Genomic DNA, 24,315 nt, shown 5'->3' with positions numbered 1-24,315 from the left:
AATTGGCTAATGTGATTTTTTTTTATTATTATTAAAAATTAATGTGTTACATTTCCAAGTGAATACTGAAAAATAGCCTATGGCAAGATGAAAAGGCACAGGATTTAAAACAGCTTGATTGTTTCCATGGATACATGTTTGCTATCCAGCAAAAAGTATTTTATACACTTTCTACAAGAATAAGCATAACTTTAAATATATCTCTGGAGGCAGGGACCCTGTCATTTTAACCCTAATAACAGAATCTGTACTTCTGTCTAGCAATACCTCACTGTAAGGTGGTGGTACAGTTGTTCTTTGGAGCTGAGGAGCTGGGGTGCAGTGGGAGAGCTGAGCTGTGCAGGAAGGTAGCACTGGGACACACAGCTCACTTGGCTACACACCAAGACAAAGAGCAACCTCTGACAAGAAGCAGTGATCAAAGTGCTAGGACACAGCACGAGAGCTTAAGCTGACTTTAACCTGGAACTGGGAGAAGGATGCACGAGAAACTGGCTCAGAATACTGGGAACCAGTTCAGTGAAACATCTCAAACAGGTTTGCAGGGTGCAGTTGTAAGACATACTAAAAGTATTGTTCCTTTCTGAAAAATAGATATATAGTTGCTCGTTGGTTTTGTTTTTTATTTAAGAATGAGTCTTTGTAACCCTGATGCAGCATCTTAATAACAGTCAGGACATCACTGGAAACAGTCGGTTGAGTTGTGGAGCAGAGAGGGGCACTCAGCACAGCCCCCAGCCCCCCCTGTGCCTCCCAGGGGACCTGGAGGAGCTCCAGTGCTGCCCTTGCCTCCATCCTCACTCCAGGAGCTGCAGCAGTGGCCTTGGCTGTGACTGAATGGGAGAACATCAGGCACATGGTTGGCAAGAACTGTTTGTTGTGCCAGCAGAGCATGAGTGATCCTCACCAATGTTCTTTTTTGGTTACCACACTCTGCATTTCTCTGCAGGATGCATGGCTGTGCCTTTTTTACAGTGAAACACCTCTGAGAATGCTTCAAAGTTCTGCAGAGATCCCATCACCCTAAACAAAGAGAAGGAACTTAATTACATGGATATAGTGCATTTTGGGTCTAGAAAAACAGAAAGCCATGTCCATGAAGTGAATTCTGGCCTTAAAACTCAATTGCAGTCTCAGAATATGACATACTTGATGCAAGAAAAATATAGCTAATATGATTAATGAAATGCTAGAATAACCAGGGCACACAGTAAGTGGGTGTTGGCCCATTCTCTATAGACTGGCAAGTTTAGCAAGCCAGGTAAAGGAAAATGCCCTAAATTTAGCAGTGTCCTGCAGGCCATGGGAGGAATTCTGAAAGCTGAATGAGATTTATCTTGTCTGTTAGAGTGCAGCTGCTGGAAACAAGCCACTGCCCTTTTGCACTGTGCTGGACCAAGTAAGGATCAATTAGTAAATCAGTTAGTGAAACCCACCTGTACTTCAGAGGGCTGTGAACATCAGTCTTTATTGACTGGCTAGCATATTCTGGTCTGTAGGAGCCACACCAAACCTAGACAAGGAGGATTAATCATTAGTGGGTCAGTAGGAAAGGGAATTCAATTTGGGGATCTTGTTGCTTTTTTTTAGGAGCCATCCCAATTTGTAACACTGTAGTTGGAGTCCATTTTATAGAGGAGGCAGCATAGGTACAGTTATTTGCTGATCAGTTTTTCTTTTATCAGCTTCTTGGAAAAAGTACTGTAAAATTTTTCCCCTAATCACCAAGTCATCTTACCTGGGCAAAGTTGAGGAAGAAAAGCTGTTTGTGAGACAGATTCAGTCCAGGCAGCTTTGGCTCCTTCCCTTCCTGTTCCAGCCACTTTAAGTAGGCCTAGGAAGGATCACAGATTCACACCTTGAGGCATGATGTGCAGTCTGGATGTTGTTTTAGAGTGAGAGATTTTAATCACAGTGTATATGAACCCAGCATATCTTCCCTTCTGTATTTTCTTAGCTTTCATCTTTCTAATAAAAACATACAGCTAATTTTATGAAAAATCTGTCCTCATAAGTACTTTGTTGACATTTCTAGTAAAAAAAAAATGAACCCCAAAGATAATTTGCATTCAGCTTCATACATATGGTATTCTCTGACCTGAAAACTGTTATAAAACAGGGAAAAGTACTAAAGTCTTCCATGGAAGTGGAGTTCTGGAGTAGCAGTTACTGTTGGCAGTGACTGTCCCTGTAGGAATCCATGTGTGTTCTTCATGGAGCCATTTGGAGGCCTATTCTGAATTTCTCCAGTCAGAGGTTTGCCACCACCCTGATGGGCTGTCAGGTTGCTGCTGTGGCTCAGCAAGCAAGCATGACAAAGCTTGGCTACTAATATCATATTAAGTAGAGCTGGGGATATCTATGAAATCAGTAACTCTACAGAGACTGAATGCCCATGGCCACAGGCTGAAGTTAATCATCAGCTTTCACTGGCTTTTTCTGTAGGAATTGGTATCTGGAAATAAAAGTGTTAAGTCTGCAGTTCTATGGTGATGATTTTTCTCTCTTCATGTAACTGCTCATAAAATAGCAGATAATAACCTTGCTCAATGCTAAATCCATTACCTGTTATTGTTACACATTAATTGGCCAATTTTCCTTTTTTAGGTATATTGACATAATGGAGACAAGTTAATGTGTCCTCATGCTGGCTGATTTCTAACCTTCTGTTACCTCATCCTCTGAGCTGCTGACACAGTCCCAGAGCACACAAAATATAGGAGACAGAGCCCAGGGGAAAAACACATCCAGCAGCTCAGAGCACCAGAGGCTTCTGTGTGTCACACCTCGTGTCACACCATGCTGCTTCTCCACACGTGTAAGAGCTTTTAAACCCAAGTACATGGTCACTTTAATGAAGTAATTAATGCTAAGGGTGTCCCTCAGAGTCAGAATCTTCAGTTTAGATTTCTGGAAATTCAGGATGTTCTTCTAGAAGCACCTTTCACTGTTGTGATACTCAGCACACCATAGAAAAAGAGTTTTACCATGACATCTGTTAGGTTTGTTTGTAGAAAAGAACATTCCATGCTCACACTTGAGCAGCACATGGAATGAGCAGCAAGGTAGAAGGGATGATGCTGTTTTGTTTTCCTAAAGCTTATAAAACACACAAAAAGAATGCAACAAAGGAGCTAGCTTTTAGAGACAGGTGTTTTGGTAGATAGAGATTAGGGTACTCTAATACCCTAATCTATAGGGTATAATCTAATACCCTATTAGGTTAGGGTAGATCTGTATCCCTCTTGGGAAGGGGATGGTGTTTCCATCTATTCTTTTCATGTCCTACCTGATGTGTCACTTTGGAGATCAGAGATGAAAAGCCTGAGAGAAACAAACTTGGAGAAAACAGTTGTTCTGCTTCCTGATATCACCAAACTCTGTTGCCAAGAAATCAGTGCTCTGTTGCCATGTGACAAGCTGTTTGAAGTTGTGGCTGCCATCTTCAGAATTAAGGGCTTTAGAAAATGGAGACTTTTACCTTTTCCTAGCTAATAAATACTGTGTCTGTGCATGAACATTGCCCTGGTTTACCCCAGGCAGAAGTTTGCAGCACATCCAGGAGGGATGGAGAATCAGGTGGTCTTCTCCTGGGTGCATGGATGGCAGCAATCCTACACTGTGACTGCATTTATGGGATTCTAGTTTTCAGTTTTTAAGTGTGGTAATAACCTGTTAATTGTCAGTCTTTTAATGGCTGGATAGGTAACCCCAGTGCTGAGTCCCAGGGGTAAAGTTAACTCACAGGATTTTGAAGGTTACCTTGTAAGCCTGTCGGACTCCACCATTATCTGCAATATTTTCTCCTAATGTGCTTATTCCACTGACCTGTAACAGAACAACCATTCATTTGCTCTGCAGTCAGTAACACTGGGGAGGCTAAGAACCACCAGCTGAAGCACAGTCATGCATCACAGACAGTCATGTCTGGAACAGGAGGAAGCAGTGACTTTGTGCTAGGTCAGAGGAAGAAGAGAATTACAATACAAAGCAGGGTAAAAGCTGTGGATTATAGAGTAGAGGGAGCATGCAGAAATATGACATGAGCAGAACATGGGCTGCTGGGCAGAACATACACTGGTGAAATGCAGCAAACAGCAGATTGCCCTCTCCCTTCCAAAATCACCTCATTATTCTGACAGCACACGTGAGCCCAGCTCACCACCAGCCCAGCTCACAGGTACTGCTGGTTTTATCCCTCATTTACAGGGAACAATCTTTCTGTGTTATTTATCCTGTTGTTCATGCAGGTTTATATGTATCATCTGCAGAGATTCTCCCTTTCCATACATTATTTTTCTGTATACAAAGCCAGTGGTTGTTTTCACTTACATTTTGCCCCCCAGCCAGCTCCCAGGTGTAGTTCCCATACTGATAAACCATGCAACGGGACTGCTCCTTGAAATGCATTGCTGAGAAATTGCTCCACCAGTCAAACATATTCCCATCTTTATCAAAATTTCTGCCTGTAGGATAATAGAAGAAAAAAGGACAGTTTTGAGTGAGAGTAGTGTTAGTAGTGAAGTGTCCTTCAGTGTAGCACCCATTTCTTTTTAATGCCAGCTGACTGGCTGGAGCATGCTTTGTTTTGCTACAAATCTAGGTTTCTGAAGCTGTGCTGTGTGTTTACATGTAATCTGCACAGGGTTAATTAACATTGAGAAGACACATTGAAGAAAACCCCTGTGCAAGAAATTAGTGGCTTACAGTATCAGAAGATAGTTTTTGCCCCAAGTATTTTACATAGAAATCTAGAAAAATAATAAGTCAATTTATTTCAAATGTTTGGGTTGGAAAAAAAAATAAGCTGTCTACTGACAGCTTTTCTATCCCAAGCATGTAGTTGACTAATTTAATTTTGCTTTAGGAGCCAGCATATATGTTTGCATTGTATTTCCAGTCTGCCAATGCTGCAAAAGTAACAGCTTTTCCTGAGGATTGTCATCGACTCCATTTATCTGTAACATCTGCTTACTTCTAGTGTGACCTTAGTTCATGAAGCACTCCCTGCAAAATGTCCAACAGATTGTTAATAATGTGGCTGTGCTGCTCCCAGACAGGGACTGAGCAGGTGTGAGATTGTCTGTGTCTGCACACACTGGTCCCAGCAGTGTGCAACTTCCCTTTCTTACACTGCAACTGGAAGAATAATATTTACTCAGTCATCTTCTCACCATTGTCATCAAACCCGTGGGTGATTTCATGCCCAATAACCATCCCAATCCCTCCAAAGTTCAGGGCTTGTGGCTGGTGTTTGCTGAAGAAGGGGGGCTGCAGAATCCCAGCAGGAAAAACTGCAAAGAGGGGAAGAGAGAGGGAGATGCTGTGAGCTGGATTTATCTGTGCATACTCTGCAGACACATTGTTAGCTTGGTTTAAGGCTCAGGAAGGAACATAAAATATAAAGTTATTAGGAGCAACATCATGCCTCCTTGTGTGAAATTGTTTCTCTTGATAAATGGAAAATGACAAGTTAATAAAGGTTTAATTTAGCACCTCTGCCACTGCAGAGTCTCCTTGTTTGAGACCTCAGCCTCATTTACATTTCAGCTTTAGCCTAATCTGGTCTACAAGGTATGCAGCAGTAAGTCAGGAACAAAACGTTTAGTAACTGTCTTTTGGTGATAAGTACACGTTGTGTTTTAGAGCCATTTTATAGGGGAACTAATGGATGTTTTATTGCTTTGTTTTTGTTAAAGAAAGGTTAGGAATCATAGGCTGCCAACCAAAAACACTCAGAGTGTAAAACATGCCCAGCAGCAATTCCTACAGATGGCCAAGTGCACTTGGCTGCCAGCTGGGGGGGACAGTGAGAGGGCTGTGCTCCTTCCCTCTGCTGGAAAAAGCCCAGAGTCAGTGGCATTTAGTCCACATCCCATGAACATAAGGTGAAGAGTATACCCTGCTAGAGGAATTCAGACTGAAACCAATTAATTCTAACACAACACTTTCCAAGAAGTGAAATACTGAAATTATACAAATATTTCACTTAGAGACAAACCCCTTTTTGACTATATAGCAGGTTTTATCTGTACAATTTTGGGGAGAAATGTATGAGACAGACTGCAACTGAAACAGGAAACCAAGAGTAGTGTGGAAAATTATTTTCCTCCCAGTAGAGAGAGGAAGAAACAGGGTTTAGTTGACATCCACACTGTTGTGGGTGGCTAGGCTTGGATTTTGGGCTTGAATGTTAATCTTCAAGTTGCTTAAATCAGTAACTTCCACGTTACTCATAGGTGCCAAGCCAGAGAGGAGCCAGCCCTTTAAGACCCAAGTTCCCTGCCTGGAAATGTGGCTGATGGCTGATTAACACCAGCATGAAACCACCTGGGATAATTAGGGAACCTGGAAGTATAGCTGCAAGCTGCTGGGCATGAGCAAGCTGAAGGGGGTCTTGCTCTGGCTGGAAGACTGGTGGCAGCTTTCACACAGCCTGCAATATGGAGGTAAGGGGAAGCTGTACAAATGGAAAGCAGCTCTTTCTGAGGAGCCTTGAGGGATGAATTTTGAGCACTCCCGAGGTTTTTGCTTTTAACAATTATGTGAAGTTTTCCCTTGTGCTGGCTGGTTGGTTGGTAGGGTTGTTTTCCATTTCTGGCCCTTGCCCTGTGAGCAGGACGTGGTTGCTCTCTGGTTTAAAAAGGATTTTTCCTCTTAGAGCATTTGGCAGTACTAGGGTAGCAGATTTTGGCAGTCTGGGGGCTTGAATTAAGAGCTACTCAGTAGAAATTATTTGGTTTCTCTGCTGGTTGGGAAGCTCAGAATTCAGCAAAGACTCTGCAGCATCTGCAAGGTTCATCTGAGCAGCTCAGAGAGGCTGGGGAGCCAGGCAGGATGGCTGCCCCTGCCTGGAGTCTGAGGATCTCTGCTAAGCAGAAGAAAGGGCAGCCTGGCAGTGTTGCCAGCACTCAGCTCTGACATTCTGTAAGCAGAGGTGGGTTTGTGGAGCCTGCTGTGCCTCTTATCAGTATCATTTCAGTACCATCTGTACAGATAACAAACTGGAGGGCTGCCCATATGGGGAATGTGGGAACAGGAGTAGAAGCAGCCCAGAAGACACTGAGCCTGCTCAGCTCTCTGAAGCTGGCACCGGGGCAGCAGCAGTTACTGTCTCAGGCTTCCAAACATAAGGCTGCTCCAGCTACAATATATAAATTGTGTCTGCCAAGCCTGGGGCAGGGAGGGAGCTGGTTATTCATCAACAAAGTGACTGCTTGAAAAGAACAGCCTGTCTGCCTTGCCTGGAATATCCACAGGGGCGGAGGCAGATTTGTAGTAGCTGCCCTGCACCTTTGTGGTTTAAAAAAGTGATTAATTAGTTCTGTGAAGCTGTTTAGAATTGTTGTCAACCTACCTATCTGGTTACGGTTGGGGGAATAGAATGCATTGACCACTGCAGCTCCAATGATCCATCTGAAAAGGAATGGTACACACAGTTAGTAATGCTGGGTGTCTTTTTTAAAGACATCCTTTTTATTGAATTATTATTATTTTTAAAATGCAGTCTGCATATAAGGAAGAAGGGTGCCATTGAACATAGCTGTGAAGAAATATTCTAATACCAGGAAGTAATTGGTGTCTCATTTATGGGCAACTTACATGACAGAAAATGCCCAAGTCAAAGTGAGAAAAATGCTTTTGCTCTTGAATGTTGAGCAGACACATTGGGGTGGAATGTGGTAGCTGTTTACCACCTTATCTTAATAGTGTGTAAGTTGAGGAGAAAGGAACAGTTTACATTCAAAAGAAAATCGGGCTCTGGAGGGAGAAGTGGTTTTATGTCTCCTTGGGGAAACCTTTTAAGCTGTGTGAGACATCACTAGAAGTTGTAGTACATTACATAGGGAAGGTGCAAAGTATTGGTATTTCATACCCAAATTACCAGGCACAGGCAGCTTGCTTCAGGAATCTGTGCAAAGGTTCCCACAAATGTGCTTTAAACCACTCCTAGAAGGAGCAGAAGTGTTGGGGATTTTGGCTGAAGGGCCACCATCCATAATGCCTCTTGCTGGGTGGTGATGCCACCTGCTCACTTTGGAGCTTTGTACCAACAGCTGATAAACATGGTGCTTTTATTTGGTGGTTTTAAGAGTAGCACTAGCTGGGGATTTGCCTAAGTGTGGAGAACTGGGAGCTAACAGCTAGGGCAGTGCAGGCTGAGGCTTCCCCAGGATGCACTCATGGAGTCAAAGAAGGGATCATGAAGCAGCCAAACCTGCACCTATGACTGGAAGGTCCTGAAAAATGCATTTAGACTTTATTTGGTGCAGTGTGAAGTAATTGGTTGGAAATGGACATAAATCAGACCTAGTGCTCAACTACCCCAAGGTCGGGCATGTTTCCAACAGAAATCCAGCCAGAATAGTCTAAGCTTTCTTCCCCTGATTATATATTTTTTTTTTTTTTGAAGTTCCATGATATTGCTTGCTGAGTTGTCAGAAAGATCTGTCACTGCCTTTGTGTTAAGTAGCTTTAATGCAATATCTGACTGTGAAGCAGCTTGATGAAGGATTAGAGAGATTCCAAGAGAACTGGATTAATTCCTGCAAGAAAAAGCAATGAACCACTTGTTTCATTTCAGGAAATTGCTTATGCCCAAGACTTTAAGTCTTCTTGGCCAGCCACAGCATGACTCCAGCATGATAACCATTATTTCAGAGCTTAGGTTGTCTGTAGCATGTAGTTGGAAACTTACATGTCTTGGTCAACTCTCTCTCGAAGTTTTTTCAAGCTCTTTTGGGCTCCAGCTCTCAGGTTTTCCAGAATGTTTTCAAAGTAATTATGTTCACTGAAGTTTAACTAAAGAAACAGATACCCAAGTAGATTAGTAAGCTGTGTAGAGAGAGGAATGCATCGTGCCACTGAGTGTATCTCCTAGGAGTGTTTTGCTCTTTGCCTGCATTTATTTATGAAATGCTCAACACTATCAAAGTCTGTGTGCTATCCAGTCACTTGGAAATGACAGTTACACAGCTGGGAGTATTTTGAGTGGCAAGAGAGTAAGTGGAGGTTTTTCTATTGAGGTGGTACTTGAGGTATGCACAGCATACTTACATTGGCATATTCCTGATCTAGCTTTTCATTCTGATCTTCCAAAATATAGTCTGGGTAGCCAATTTGTTCTTTGATGGCCATTGCCTGGAAGAAAAGAGCTTTTAATGTTTCCTTTTATTTGTGGGTGGTTTGGTTTTTGTGTATGGTTCTTAAGTTTCAGTACATGTAATTGTTCAAATTCTTTAAATATTTCCATCCGGTTTCTCACAAAGAGGTGGACAATAGCAGTAAAGACCTGGTTCAAATGCACCAATTATTTTAGTATGGATCATGGAGCCTTTGCCTCACCTCCTGGTCTCCAGCAACTATGGGGAGACCCCACAGCACCTTCTGGCAGGGACTGGGTGGGCTTAATTCTTATGTAGCCCCTTTTTGTTGTTTTTTTCCTCTTGCTATTGGACCAGTGCTGATGGTCCTCAAGTCAATGAAAACTTTGACATTTTTTTCATCATGGACTGCACTGCACTTCATTGTCACCCTGGTTGGTGCCATCTTCTCTCCTCATTTATAACATGGGTCACAAGAGTCATTGAATGAAACAAAATGTATGTGTGCTAAGAAAGGATTAAGCAGGACAATGTAGTAGTTGCTGACAGGACAGTGAAGACAAGAAGTTTTTTCCTCTCGTTTGTAGAGGAATGGGAATAGCAATGCTACAAAATTCCAAAGACTCGAGGAGGAAATAGTGAGCTCCTTGTTATCTCTGACCTTCTCACGAGCCTTCTCTTTTGATGCCTCATCCATCCACTGTAACTCATCTAAGGTCTCGATGAAGACTTCCCGAATCTTATCGATTAAATCTCGCACCTACAGGACAGGCAGTAAGGAATTAATCACCCACAGCATAGTCTGAAAAACTTCCCACTGAGAGATCACGTCCTGAAATTCTATGCTCTAAAACATTCAGCATTTGAAAGAGCATCACACATGAGTTCAGTTCTCCTGCCTTCTTTAACAGACAAAACGGGAGCTCGGCTGGAGGGGAGCGTGTGGCTGTACAATAGTATGAAGGGTGAACTACCTACCATCCTCTTGCTCTCACCAGCAAATGTCTCCCTGACATACATGGCTCCCACCGCGTTTTCCATGTTGTTGTTGACATAGCTCACGCACTCCCTCCAGCGGGCTTCCTCCAGCGTTGTCCCGTACAGTGCCTGCAAGGCAAAGCACCCCGCGGCTCATCCCGCCTGCACCGCTCTTCTGAATCGCTGCCTAAAGCAAAGGTTTCCCTTGTCGTGGGCTGCTGGTGCAGATCGGTCTGGGGATGAGGTGACATCGGATTGTGCTGACAAGGGCTCTGTCTGAGCAGGGCCACCTCTGGTGGCTGTGGGGCTCTGTCTCTAGGGTGTCTTTAGGAAGGGAGGAAATACCTTCCTATAGCTGGCCCGGGCATCCTTGAACCGCCGGCTCAAGCTGCTGACTCGATCGATCACCAGTCGCCAGATGAGGTAGTTCTGGATGGTGCTGTGTGGGGAAGCAAAGCTGAGGTTAATCCCTGTAAAGAGCAGCACTGGGGCAGGCAGGCAGGCAGGCAGGCAGAGGGGAATCTTCACTGGGATGGAGACAAGAAAGGACACGATTGCTGTTTGTGATCTGTGAGCAAACTGCTGCCAGCAGCTCCACACTCTGCAGGTGGCACTGAACTGGTGTCCTTATTCTCAGAGAAGCTCTGGCAGAACTTGCAAGGATGCCTAACGACTGACATTTCCACAGCACTTCCACGACTTTTGTCTTGGATTTTCTCCAGTTTCTTTACCTTGCTGAGTACTTTGAGATAATTGCTTTCAGCTCTTGCAGATAGGGCATGCCATATACAACCACCTCCTCTTCTGGGTCAACCTGGACACTTACTGAAGACATGACACCTTGGATGAAGAAGGTCCAGTTGAACTCCTAGGCAGACAGAAAGACATGAACCAGTGCTGGGTGTTTAAGTGCCTTAGTAACTGTTTGGACTTTGTATATTTCACAGGACTGAATGTAGTTGTAGTGTTGTTCAGGAGAAAAATGTTTTTTAAGGGACTCTCTGAAGACAAGATTGAGAATGGGAATGATTTTATACCTCTGTGAATTTATCAGAGATGCAACACAATTTCCAATTGGCACGGTAATAAAGAGGAGGCTGAAAGTATTAGACTGCTCATTAAAGACTTACATTCAATGCAAACTTTTCCTGTAGCTCTTTTAAAGTCATTTTGTTGTACAACAAAGTCACATCGTGCCTTTCTTCTGCTGGGGTCGTTGCCTGAAGACATTCACAAGGTTATTACAAGAATAGAAGACACAACTATCAATGGCTGAAATTGCATGCACGTGCACAAGTACACACAAAGGGATAAGACAGTTCATTTTGGAAAAGAAAGCACAGTACTGCTTTCTGAAGGTCAGTGTATGAACTCAGGCCCTCCTGATTCAATGAAGTTTCAACAGTATCCTGAGCCAAGGGGTTCCCTCTGTTCACTCAAAGACTAAGAGCCTCTCCCCCTAACTTTTCCCTCCTCCCTGAGGTGTTCTTTACATCTGTACTCACGTTTGCAATCTCTGTTTCAAGCTCCATAACCTTTGCCATTTCCTCCTGGACATAGGAATCATCTCTAGACATATTCTTGTCTTCCCGGATCATTTTGGCAATGGTGATCATGAACTGCAGGTAAGCTTCTCTCACCTGCACATGAGAAACAGAGCAGAGCTGCAATTACCTGAGCAGAGAGAGCTCCCTGCTTTGACTTACAGGATGGGAATAGTGATCCCTACCAGACAAAATGCCAGGGTAAACGTGGAAGGTTTAAGTTCTCTGAAAATAATACCATAAATCTTCTAAACTTTGTTTTTACTGTCTGAAAAAAAAACAACCCTCCATCTCAGATGGTTCCCAGGGATACCTTTGCTTTATTTCTACCAGGAGGGTATGGCTGGGATTTATGCCTCAGAATGGACCTTGAAAAGATAGTTGGCTGCTGAGGGAGTCCTGATCTCTGATGCAGGACAGCTTAATAGTACCTGTCCTCCTTGCCTACTTTTCTTTCTCTGGATGCCTTGGAAACCAGATAAATACAACAACTCTTGTGAAACTGAGTCTGGGCATTTACATGATGATGATTTGTGTTTTTAGACTGAGTGCTGAGGCCTTAATCAGGCCAGACTCCCACAGGCCTCAGCAGGAGTTTTGCCAAAAGATGCTGGACTAAGCACAGGGGGAGTTTGGGTCATCAGAGCTGGGCTCATTGTCTGTGGGAAGTGAGCTGTTAAATAGCAAATAAAAAGGGGTTGTGTCTCCTCCTTATTAAGATTAAAAACACAGTCTTAGCCCTTCTTTTATGTTTTAAAATCAAAACTGTATTAAGCAGTACTTGTTTTCTTCTGCTAATTCAGGATCACCTATGTGATACTGTACCTGATTTTCTCCTTCCTACAAATCAGTCTAAGGCTGACTTTCATGTAATGATGCATAAATATCCCTTTTTCCTACTGTAATGGCCACTCACTAGGTGCCACTTGCAGGACAGGATCCCTGTTCCAGCAGCTATCTGCAGCTCCCAACACAGCTACGTGGAGACTGAGTTGTATCACGAGCTGGAATAACAGAGGTTGGCAGTTGGAAAGGTGTCCAGGAGGTGTGGGAACAATCCCATAAAAACTCCACAGGACTGTGTTTTAGGCTGTGTTTTGTATGAGGATATAGTCAAATACACTGCAGTAGGATGAGGAGGAGTCTCACTGATGTTTTCATCTGCCTTTACAGCCACCAGACAAAAGAGCCTAAAATGCTGATTGTTGTCTCTCTGTATTCCCTTCCATTCCTGTTAGGAAAATTAGTTTGATGTTAGGCTGCAAATCCTCTTTGTTAGTATGACATAATTAAGGAAAATAAAATGTACTAAAGCAGTGCTCTCATCTTGGAAACTTGGATAAATTATCTGGCTATGTTTGCAACAGCTTTCTATGTATTTACAGAAGACCTCACAGTTTTTCTCTGTGCATTTTCAGAGAAAAGCAGCTAGAAAACAACCTCTCACCATTTTAATGTAATTTTAGGCAAGGGGGGAGTAAGTGGTGATTATTCATAGCTCAGAATCTGTTCCATTAACAGCTTTGGCTGCTCTGTGTAAAATGCTTTTCTTATTTTAACTTTTTTCTCCAAATGAAGACATGAAATTCTTGTGAAGTATTTTTGTGGGGAATTGTACGTTCATCCAATATGACAATTCTTCTCCCAGATCTCTCATCTCTTTCCACCTTATTAAAGCCAAAACAGTGGCTTTAGATGAAGAAATAAGCAAATCCAAGATAATCTGGACAGCAAATATCAACCTATCCTTCAAAATTAGAGACTGTTTTAAGATAGAAGACATTATGATTTTATTCTCCCATAACCTTTTCATCTGTATGAATTGGCCAGTTCTGGGAGGCTTGATATTTATGCAGCTGTTCAGTTCCTTTATAAACTTTACAAAATTCTGGAATAATTAGGAAAAAAGTATCAATGAATGTCATAGTCTGATTGCTTCATAACATAAAGACTCGTATATTTGAGTATCCCAAAACCCAGGGAAAAGTAATAATATTGTTTTAGTAGCAGAAAGGAAATAAATTAGCCAGAATACTTACTCTTTGATAGTTGCCCCCATTAAAGTAGTAATCCCTGGATGGCATTCCTAAACTTGGCTGGTCAATCTGAAGGAAATCAGACACATTTCTTTAGTTAGTGAGGAAGAGGAACTGGGGTTGTCCAAATCCTTGGAAGGCAACAGGAAACACTGGATGTGCCATCCTTCTGGCTTGGAATGGCAGCAGAACACTCCAACAATCAAACAAGTTCAGCTCTCTAGGAACTGGGCTGAGATGGGAGGCACAAGTTTTGGCTCTGGATTTCTAGATAAGGGCAGGATGGATACTTGGATGGGTCATTAAACAAAAGCTTTCAGTGAACATTGAGATCTATGAATGCATTCTGAGAAAAGAAGTTGTTTGACTTGAGGGCTAGAACATGCATAAGCACACATGAACAAACTCTGAAATATTATTTATGTGTTTTAAGAACATTTTGCAAGTCCCAAGGCTTTACAACCCTTAAATGCTATAAATAAGCAAAGCTCCATTGATTTTTATTCCTTTAACTGAAAGGAAAGCTGTGCCACCACGAAACGTTTCTCACTGTGACTGAAGGGCAGCTCTGCCACTTGGTTCAGACCTGTTGTGTGCATTTTGCCAGCATTGTGCCTACCCACCACTTATGGAAAGCTGATCTGTGTGTAGGGTAAATAACTGCCCAGCTGTGTAGGGTAAATAACTGCCCAGCAGGGCTCTGGCAGGTAAATACTGCCCTGCAGATCTTTCCTTACATAAATGATGTGTCTGCTGGAGTCCCGGTCATCATTCCACACAAACATGTCAATGAGGACACGTTTGTTAAATCTGGAGTTCATTATGGACAGATTTTCTTCCATGCTCCAGTTTGGCTCTGGGAGATAAAAGGGAAAATACACATTAAATATCTAGATGTATCAGGACTGGTTAAGCTGTAAAGTTTGCAAACCTACTGCTGAAATGGTTCAGAACCAGCCTGCAGCTGGTGTCAGAATATTTGTGGAGGACACTCCTGTAGTGTCCAGAAGCAGCTAGATTGCTCTTACTGCCTTGTCTGTCTCAGTGATATAAAAATAATTTACTGATTATTTTATATACCTGTGCAATTCTTTATACATAGTATCAATCACCATGACCTTGTCAAGTTAGGCAGTTGTGTTCCAAACCTCAATTAATTTGCAGGCAGTAGAACACAGCTGTATTACTTTTGTTTTCAGTATTTGTGTTGGTCCATTGGTTTCCTCACATTTTGTCCCAAAATGTGCATTGTTCATGGACAAGCTCCTGTAATATGGGTTTTACATTTATACAGCTCACTGCATGCTAAATATGCACAAGACCCTGACTGTTCTTTACGAAGGATTAAATTGGAGGATCTAATACAATGGGAGTCATCTCCTTAGTGCAGTAATTCTGACTAATTCTGACTTAGTGCAGCAAAAAAAAAACCCAAAACACTACTGAACTCTTTCAGGCTTTACCTTTGGTCTTATTCCAGTCTGCAGAAGCCACTGGCCAATCTCCAACCAGTGTTAAGGCCTCCAGCAGAGGCAGTGAATCTCGTTCTTCTATGAGACCTGAGAGAGGAAAAAACATTGTTATATGGTTTTTATAGAAAAGATTAAGAAAAATGGGTAATGCACCTAACAGCTTAAGTCAGAATTTGTCACAGCAGAAAATGAGACACCATGAAATCAGGTGTCTCCTACATTAGGATTCAGAAAAGAAATGAAAATCCTTCTGTTGGCTTCAGTACTGGTGTTGTCTGAATGCATTAGGAAAGGATGAGACGGGACAGGTTTTTGCATTGGGAAGGGAAGGCTTTGGATGAATACCAGAGGTAGGTAACCAATATCCTTTCTGCATCCCAGATTGTACACAAAGCCTTGGGGATGTCCTGGGGCAGATCAGCTTTCCAGGCAAGGCCACACAGGTTAAACCAAGATCAGCTGCACTCTGGCTTAAAAGCAGATTGGTGCTTTTGTGCACTGGCACTGAACAGGAGAATCAGTGGAACAGGAAGGGACTCACTCTCATTCATGCATGACTTGTAAAGTATTTTAGCTTTCTGAAATGCTTCTCTGTCTCCTTGATCTGAAGTCTCCAGCACACCTGGGGAAGAAACCATTGCAGTGAGGTTTTTTTTACCCTGGAGAGCTTTGATCTCTCCATAAAAATTGCTGAGAATTCAGGTCTCTGGTAAATACTTGTTACTGTAGAGTTCAATTACAGTGAAACTGAAGTGCTCTTTAAAGGAGCTATTAATGGCAGGAGTGTCAGGAAGAGGGCCATGCATGCAGCTTGTCCTGCTCCTTTTGAAGTTAGGACCAAATCACCTATGGCTATTTTTTAGTGAGAACAGGATGTTCCCACAAAATGGATGTAGCAAGAGATGTAGAGATTAAAGGACTAGAGAAAAAAAAAAAATCACAGTCAACACTTCTCTGGAAGTTTATTCCTTGCACAGTGTGCAGCAACATCTGGAACTAAACACGAGTGCATAACCAAGGGCAGAGCAGCCTCATTCCTACCTTTCAGGATGATCTCCAGCTCATCCCTCAGGATGTCAAAGATGCTGTATCTGGAGCTGGTCTCTGGGATAACGTGTCTGTTCAGCCAGCCCCCACAGGCATACTGGTAGAAATCCTTGCAAGGGTCAGCTGTTGAGTCCATGTTCTGGATTATTCTAGCAGCTGGGTATCAAAATCAGAGAGTTGAGTTCCACAGACTGCCCAGCAGTCCCTGGAACTACCAAGGGCTGTCAGGAAGCACAAGCACTGCAATGTGTATCCAGCCCAGTGTCATTCCTTCTCAACTTCTTCAGTCCTAAAGCCTGAACTCCTCTCTGTTCAAGCTCAGTAGAACCAAAACCACCTGAAACATCCCCCCTGCAATACTTGCCCACAGGAACCATCATTACCTGCTGTAACACATCCAGGTGTGGTACAGATGTTGCCTGAATTGGTGCTGTAGCGGGTGCCTGCAGGGAGAGGAGTAAGAAAGCAGATGGAATTAGTTGTTTTGGAAAGAAATTGCTGCCCGTGTTGCTTGCCAGCAGCCCAGCCTCAGTGACAGCTGTTTAGCTTTAGAGCAAGCCAGTGAATGTTAGTGCCAGTAAAAGATACCAAATGACAACTGTGAAAAGTCTCTTATCTGCAGATTTATGAGGAGAATTTGTTGGAAGCAGCACTGCAGCAGTCTGGACAGGGAGTTTGAACTGTCCAGTTAAAAAAAAAAAAAGTCCAGTGAAGTCATTATCAGTTATCTCAATGCATGGCAGAGCTCCCAGCAGCAGATCTGAGTGAGTGTAGCACAGAGTGTGCTCAGGGCCATGGGGTGGGCTGTGTGTGCCATGAGCACAGGCAGTGATTGCAGAGGGCCCTGATGTGAATTCACAGCCCCAACTTCTGCTGCAGACCCTTTGTACATGAAAAAACAGATTTTTTTTACACTGAGTCCTAAGGTGGATGTGTTTGTGCTGCTGGTCATGGCACCCTTGTGTCCTGGTTGCTACAGAACTGCAGTGGGAGGGATCTGACACCCAGCCTTGGTCCTGGGCACAACAAAATTAATTTTGCTGTTTTAATTTCCAAATTTGTGGAACTGGACTAGCTTAGCATCTACTTAAATAGACAACTACTTGGTTTCATGCTGGAAGACAAGAAGTTGACACCCTTACTTTCCAACAGGATGATTTAAACATTTTTTTTGATCCTTACAATAGGATATTTGCAGAAAAGAGTTACTAAAAAAAATCCTTCCAATGAAAACAAGTGTTTTACATGAGAGCAAACAAGATTGCAGTAATTCAGATAGAAAGAAAACAGTAGGGAAGAAAAGAGGGCTTTGAAGTTCATCACTGGAAGCAACATAAAAAGCCCCCACTGTGACTGGGAATGTAACGTGCAGGGCTCAGCAGAACCTCGTGCCTTGTTACAGTTTAGTGTTCAGCAATCTGAGCAAAAAACACAAGTAATAAATGTTTGAGGGAAAAGAAATGAGTAGTTTAATATGGTATGGAATGGTATGTGGGAGTTGTCCCTAGAGGGGCAATGGGCAAGGTGAAGAAGAGGCTCAGCATACTTCAGGACAGTGATTTCTGTCATTGTCCCCAGGGCCCAGGCAGGGCTCAAATGAAGCTTTTTTATTTCATCAAAGCTTCTCTCTTCAGTATAACCTGACAATGTCTAAGTTCAGCTTCCGGAACCCCACAGCTTTCAACAAGATTCTAACTCCCCACATTCAGAAATCCCTTGTGACTGTGAAAATGTAACTGAGCTGTGTAAGGAGGGAAGCCAAAGCTGTTTTGAAACCTCGGTTGTGCAGTGAGGGCTCTGAAACTCTGCCACAAACCCAGATAATTAGAAATGGCTGGTGGGGGGCTCTCAGTTTACTCCTGAAAGTGGCTCCTTTGTTTTTCTATCAATTATCTCTTTCATGCTTCAGTACCATTCCTGACAAAGAACCAAGCCAACCTGACTCTGTGTGAGATATGACCAACACTGCCCTGGTTTACTCCACAAAATACTTGTTGGGTCTTTGCTCTCTTGACTGAGACTCGGTCTGCTGCACCCCTTGGCCTTCAGATAATGAGAAACAAACCTAAAATGTACCTTCTGCAGTCTCAGCTAGATAGCTGGCTGCACTTCATTTGCTCAAATTACTTCACTAAAAACAACTGCCCAAGTTTTCAGTATAAATGGAGGTATTTGGGTTTCCTCCCTGGCTGAGTATTGCTGATAGGCTGGAGCTGTAACAACACAGACTCCTGCTTTGACATCCATGGACAAAGACTGCTGCAAGTGGAGATGCAGGAGAATCCCATGTTCCTCCTGCTGCTCAAAAAGCCAAAACCTCAGTGTTAGGGGCATGTGGGAAATTGAGGCTTTTCTCCTCTCAAACCTTCTCTCACAGCCAAGTTCATCCAGGATCCAGCTTCCTACAACATTTTTTCTCTTTTAAAATCCATCCCTCTGTTTTCCCACCTCTTTCTCCTGAGATACCCTTCCCTGGATATCTCTTTTAAAACTGGCAAAGAGGGATGTCCAAAGCATTTACTGGTCAGCAGCAGGGTGGAACTTCTGAGGACTGCAGAGCACTGTAGTCCTCTTCAGCAGTTCATCTTTTGAATGACAATTTTTTAAAGTACAAGTTGCTTTTCACAGCCTCACTGAAGTGCATTTTTAGGCAAAGAGAGCGAAGCAAATCATTCTGTACAGTCCCTGAAGCAGCCAGTTTGTGTTTAGTGTCTCCCTGCTGTGTGTTTTGAGGCCCACAGATGGCTGGGAATGGCACACATTGAAGCAATTACAGCCACAGTTGCCACCAGGCAGTCAAGTGTGAGCTTTACCTTTCAGCACCTCAGCTATTTCTCCTGCAGATCCCCTCTGCAGAAGTGCTGGCAGCACTGCAGCCTTTGGTGCTGCTGTGAATTATTTGCAACAAATAATGTAATTGCCACATTGAGCTTCTCTTCCTCTGAGAGGGATGGCTGTACCTAATGTCAGTGTCTTCAGATGGACTCTGGAACACAATTATTCCACCTCTCTTAGGACTTCTTACCTCTAGCCTAGCTATAAGCATGGCTGAGACAGAATTTCATGTCAGCATTGCTTAACTATCTGCCCACTTTTGCAGCCCTGTTACTGCACGTTCACACAGCTCCACCTGAGCAGAGAAGAGTCTTGCCACCCCAGTGTCATTTCCTCATGATTTCTGAGCTAGCTGCCACTTCTTTAAATTCTCCATCTCCTGCCTCATTAATCAACATCCACAGAGTCAGAGGATGACTGACCACATCAGCCTAGGAGCCAGCCAGATCTTGGGCACAGCTTCTTCTCGTGTGCCAGCCACCAGTTCAGATGTTGCCCCTGGTCAGCAGGTTCTTGTGAATCCACTATTCCTGTGCACATCAACCACATTCACAGCCTAGGGAATGCAGGAGTGCAACACTCCCAGCACAAGGTGCTGTTTAGCCCCAGGGTTGTGTTTGTGTGTTTGCAGCCTGACTCAAAGGGCAGAGTGCAGGTGCCCTCCAGCTTTGGAACAGCTGTAACAAGTGACAACCTGTGGGGATGCAGAGACAAAAAAAGTAGCTGCAAATCTTTCTTGAAGAAACCCCCCAAACTTGGGAGCCAGAAAGTGAATAAAATATTAATTAAACTAATAACATGACTTCTGAGCAGTCAGGACCAGCAATTAGGTGAGAATGGAAATTGTTTGTAATGAAGTTGTTTGGAGAAGTCACTGACTGTGACGTGATGTGTCAGCTACAATAAGTGCTGAAATGTTCTTCAGCCTGTAACCCTTCCAACAAGTGATGAGATTTGGAGTTTAGTAAATATTTGTAGAACATAACTGAGAAAGAGCTGTGAAAAGGTTGCAGAGATGTATGTGTGGGTGTGATGGAAAGATTGAGAGCGTGGTGGATTCAGATTCAAAGGCTAATGACTTCAGTTCTGTCTGCTTCCTTTTCTAAAATCACCCCAACATTACTTTGCTATTCTTGCTATATTTTCCTTTAGTTTATTTAGAACTTCTTTGGATATCAAAAATCCCCAAAGTGCTTCTAGAACTATTACTGTGAGAGGTTCAGTGTTTTTGTTGTCTGGGTACATAGGTACCAACTGCAGTCAGGGTCAGCACCCATCACAGGAGTTCCTGCTCTAACCAGAGGCCTCTTCCTCACACCCAGGGCTCTGCTGCAGGCTGTGTGCAAGCAGAACACAAATGTACTCCCTGAACCACAAAGCCTATATATATACACCTCCCTGTATAAAAAAGAGAGGACATTAAGGTAAAACAGGTAATCCTTGTAACCAAATGCACTGTTTGTACAAAACCTTTCAAGACAAAAAATGTTGTGCAGGAATATTCACTGGTTGTAGTGCAGACCTTTTGTTTTCTCAGTTTTAGACCCAAGCAGTACACAGAGGCCCTTATCTAAAAGATGCTGTGGGCTCAGGTTCTTGCTGCTCCATCCCTACCTGGGAATTACCTAAAACTTGTGGCTGCTCTAGGGTATGGCTACACCTTGCAGTAGCTCAGGGATGTATAATTCAATGTAAACAGTGAGGCAGACACTGACTACCAGTGCTGGAAACACTTCCTGAAGGCAGGAGAAAAGAGCCAGGAGGAGCTGCACACTGTACAGGACAGGCAGCAGGTCAGCTCTGCAGTCACTTTGCACTCACAGTTTGCTCAGGAATGTCTGCACCTGGGAGACATTTCTAGTGGCAGTTTAATTGCTGATACGAGCCTGAAAAATATTTAGATGTGTGAACTGCTTTCTCACAGATAAGCCTTTCATAGAAAAAAGTACTTTACATGCACATCCCGTGGATTTGTATGAGAGCAGCATTCAGGTGAATATTAATAATACCTGAATTCTGATTTGCCTGCAGCCAGGAAGCAAAATAGAGAACAGATTTCTCAAAATCTTTACACATGCAAGGAACAAAATTCTGCAGAGCTCAATATTTTGTTACAGAAACTCCTGCCCTAGGAGCTCACTCTGGGGAATTTGTTTTCCTCCTGTCTCCAGAGATCATAGAATGAATACAAGCAACTTTCTTCTGAGTATTGTGAATAGCAATTACTCAGATTTCATCTGCCACTGGAACAAGTGCTGGTAACGTTCAGTAGTGGTAGCAAAAGCCACGAGCAGTAAGAAGGTTTTTCTCATGAATTATTGCTTGGAATTGTGCAGTGCTGTGCTTGGAGTGAAGCAAGCAGCTCACTGCAGGCAGGGATGCAGAGACAATGCAAGGAGGAAACAATGCCTGGCTTCAGATTTGCTATTCAGACTTAGATGAATTCTCTGATGTTTTAGCAAAGCTCTGAACCCATGAGGCGTTACAGGAAATGCCAAACGTGGGGCAGGTGCTGCTGCCCATCAGGTTGGTTGCTTCACAGAATTTTGATATAGGGCTCTGCATTTGATGTGCCTGTGGAAAAACTTGGATTTTGAGAGTAAGCTTGCTCTGCCCTTAGCCTTGTCAGGCAAAGCACCTCACAGTAACACCCCTCACTGCTGGGTTCCTGGCAAGACCTTGGTATCAAAGTCACTCAGCCAAATCTCACCTAGAGATAAATTGCCTGATGTTGTATTAAAAAAGTCTCTTTTTCCTCAGCACATACTGGCTTTGGGGGTTTTGTTTGTATTTTGGTTTTGTTTAAAAAAGCCCCAAAAGCTTTCACACTGTACTAAGCAATCTCCCCTTTAGATCTCCTGAGCTTTATAACTCCTGGCAATAATGAGTCCTGACTCGGGCTTCTGTAAAGTAAGGAACACCAAGCCTGACACACAGATGTACAGACACACACCTTCCCCTCCAGAATAGTGCAACACTTAGTTATCCTTGTCAAAACAATGCTGAATCCAGTAAAATGCATAGAATTAACTAAAAGCTCAAAATCCTGCATCACATCATTTAAAAATGAAATAAAATCCAGCACAATCCTCTCTGTGCATGAACTTGGAACACGGCAGAGACAGCCAAGTCCCTCACAGAGGTGACCTCACTGTCTTCCTGTATTTTTGTGTTCATTTAGCTCTGCAAAGAGACTGGTATGTTGTTTGCAGAGGGAAGAGGAGAGTTATTCCCAGGTTCCTTACCTCTGCTGCTGGCATACAGGATCACCAGGGCGACCACTGCACAAGTCATGAGGAGCAGCAAGACAGCCAGACCGATGGCCACAAAGCTCCAGGATTTCTTCCCAGATTTTGTTGATTTTTCCACAATATCCATTTGACTTTCTGATTTCCCCATTATTGTAACTCTAAATTGAGGAGGGGAAGGGAAGAAAGAATTAACAGCACAGCAAAATCAATATAGGAATAAATGCACGACAAGTCAGGGAGGAGAAAAGAAGCAGAACAAAAAGCAAAGAGAGAAAGAAAACTCCCAGATTATTACATGTATTTGTCCATTTGATTGTCCACAGATTTGCCAACCTCATTCTCCATCTCCTGTGCCCACCAGAGTGCCCACACTCGGGGTGTGCTGCTGGGGGGGCTGTTCTGGACTACACTACCCCAGGCTCCCAGTGGGGCAGTGTCATAACTTCAGGAGCCTGCTTTGGGGAAGCATGGAAAAGTCTCATGACCAGGTTGGGCAACTCCTTTCTCCCAAACAGGGAAGGAGGGGAAAAGCTGCCTCCTTCCACTCCCCACTTGGAAAAGTATCTTGCTGTTTCGAAGTATTTTTCCTCTCTGGATGTGAGTAGGTCTGCAGAGCTGTGTTAGCAGCAGCAGAATCCAAGAAGGGATCCTTCCAGCTGCCCGTGAGCAGGGGCTGCTCCGTCCTCAGCAGGGATGAAGGGCTGGGAAAGGCTCCTCCAACACGTGGCAGCTCGCAGGTCCGCAGGAGTTGGTGACCTCCAGCTTCTAAGATCCATGCTGGAAGTTGTGAGCTCCGTGTGTGCAGCTCCCAGCTCCGGGGAGGTGCAGGCAGGGCAGGGGGAGGGAAGGAGGGAGGAGGAGGAGGGCTGATGGCCGCAGCAGCCGGGGCTGAGCCTGCCAGCAGCTCCGCTCCGACGCGGCTGCTCCCAACTTTCCTCCAGCTTTCCTGAAATCTGCCACCAGGTTATTTGGCTGCTGCGCTGGCAGAAGGAGCCTCAAGTCGGAGGGTACTGAAACCCTCTGGCTCCGAGTGCTGGCAGCTTTTGGGTGCAATGTAAGGGAACGGCTTCTTGCCTGGAAACACGGATTTCTGGATTGCTGCAGCTCTGCACTGAGTCCTGTACGCTACGGCTTGGAAACTGGGGACAACTGGGAGAGACAAGGAGAGCCAGGGCAGGAGAGGCATATGATCTCCCTTGGTTTGTCTTTTATTCTTTTCCAGAGCTGACTCTGGGATGAAGGAGAGGCAGTGCTTTGTTCTGGGTTTTGTTCTGTTCTGTTTTTCCCCTGCGGGCTGGTTTATTGAGCTCCCTGCTTTGCTGAACTTGCTGCCGAAGTTCTCACCATACGCAGTTTCAGGGAGGTTCATCCCTCAACCTGTACCGGTGCTCTGAGCTGTGTGCTTGTGCAGGAGGCAGCCCTGAGGGCAGAGCAGGGGTTTCTCTGCTTCAGTCCTCTTTCTTGGGAGCACAGAATGTTCCAAGAACACAAGCACAGACCTGGGTCCATCAGCGGGGCAGCAAACAACGAATGAACGAATTCCCCCTTCTTCTGCCAGGAGTCTGAGCCTCCTCTTCTAGTCAGTACTCTGCCTCATAACCCCTTTGAGAAATCGCCTTTTTTTATTTTTTTTTCCCCAGAGTCACGTTTTCTTAGGCTTCTGTCAAGTGTGAAGGCAGCTATTCTCATCCCACCATCTGAAGGGGAGGATAGGAACACAAAGATCTGAAGTAAAAGGATGCACTTGCAGATTCTGGGTGTCCATCTGTGAGAGCTGACTCCAGAAGGAGAGGTTACTTAGAGGAGAAAGCCATACATCTACCCATGAGTTCAGTGATCTCTTCCACTTGCTGGGAGCTCTACATCTAACAAATTAGTTTGTTCTGTATGAGAATCTTCCCTGTTGCTGAGCAGAGTTTCTGTTACCTGAGGCATTACTTTGTTCCACGTTTTGGGATGAAGTGGGAACTCTGTCAGGAATCTTTTCCATCTCATTGCCCTTCGGTGTGAGCAGAAGCACCAGCAGCTGTAAAGGACATAGCTGCAGA

General features: G+C 43.9%; 1 protein-coding gene across 3 annotated transcripts; it reads right to left on the bottom strand.

Annotated features, from left to right (window-relative positions):
• Window positions 1-602: 602 nt before the first annotated feature.
• On the bottom strand, window positions 603-23,619 carry MMEL1 (membrane metalloendopeptidase like 1). Of its 3 annotated transcripts, none has more exons than XM_071766811.1 (23): window positions 22,601-23,615; window positions 22,262-22,425; window positions 16,565-16,624; window positions 16,176-16,337; window positions 15,676-15,756; window positions 15,126-15,221; window positions 14,400-14,518; window positions 13,666-13,731; window positions 11,588-11,722; window positions 11,213-11,302; window positions 10,814-10,950; window positions 10,428-10,521; window positions 10,083-10,211; window positions 9,766-9,864; window positions 9,058-9,141; window positions 8,699-8,802; window positions 7,358-7,416; window positions 5,175-5,294; window positions 4,333-4,466; window positions 3,763-3,828; window positions 1,739-1,834; window positions 1,437-1,513; window positions 603-1,023 (listed from the first exon to the last, which is right to left on the bottom strand). In XM_071766811.1, exons 1-23 carry the CDS (start codon window positions 22,603-22,605, stop codon window positions 924-926), a joined length of 2,277 nt encoding a protein of 758 aa, XP_071622912.1. In that variant the 5' UTR covers window positions 22,606-23,615; the 3' UTR covers window positions 603-923. The 3 variants fall into 3 exon arrangements, with proteins under 3 accessions (XP_071622912.1, XP_071622911.1, XP_071622913.1); XM_071766810.1 differs by having other exon boundaries at window positions 22,563-23,613; XM_071766812.1 differs by lacking the exon at window positions 3,763-3,828 and having other exon boundaries at window positions 22,563-23,619.
• Window positions 23,620-24,315: the final 696 nt, after the last annotated feature.

Source organism: Heliangelus exortis, chromosome 23 (assembly GCF_036169615.1).
Source record: "Heliangelus exortis chromosome 23, bHelExo1.hap1, whole genome shotgun sequence".
Lineage (NCBI taxonomy): Eukaryota > Metazoa > Chordata > Aves > Apodiformes > Trochilidae > Heliangelus > Heliangelus exortis.
This window is presented reverse-complemented; position numbering and strand designations above follow the sequence as displayed.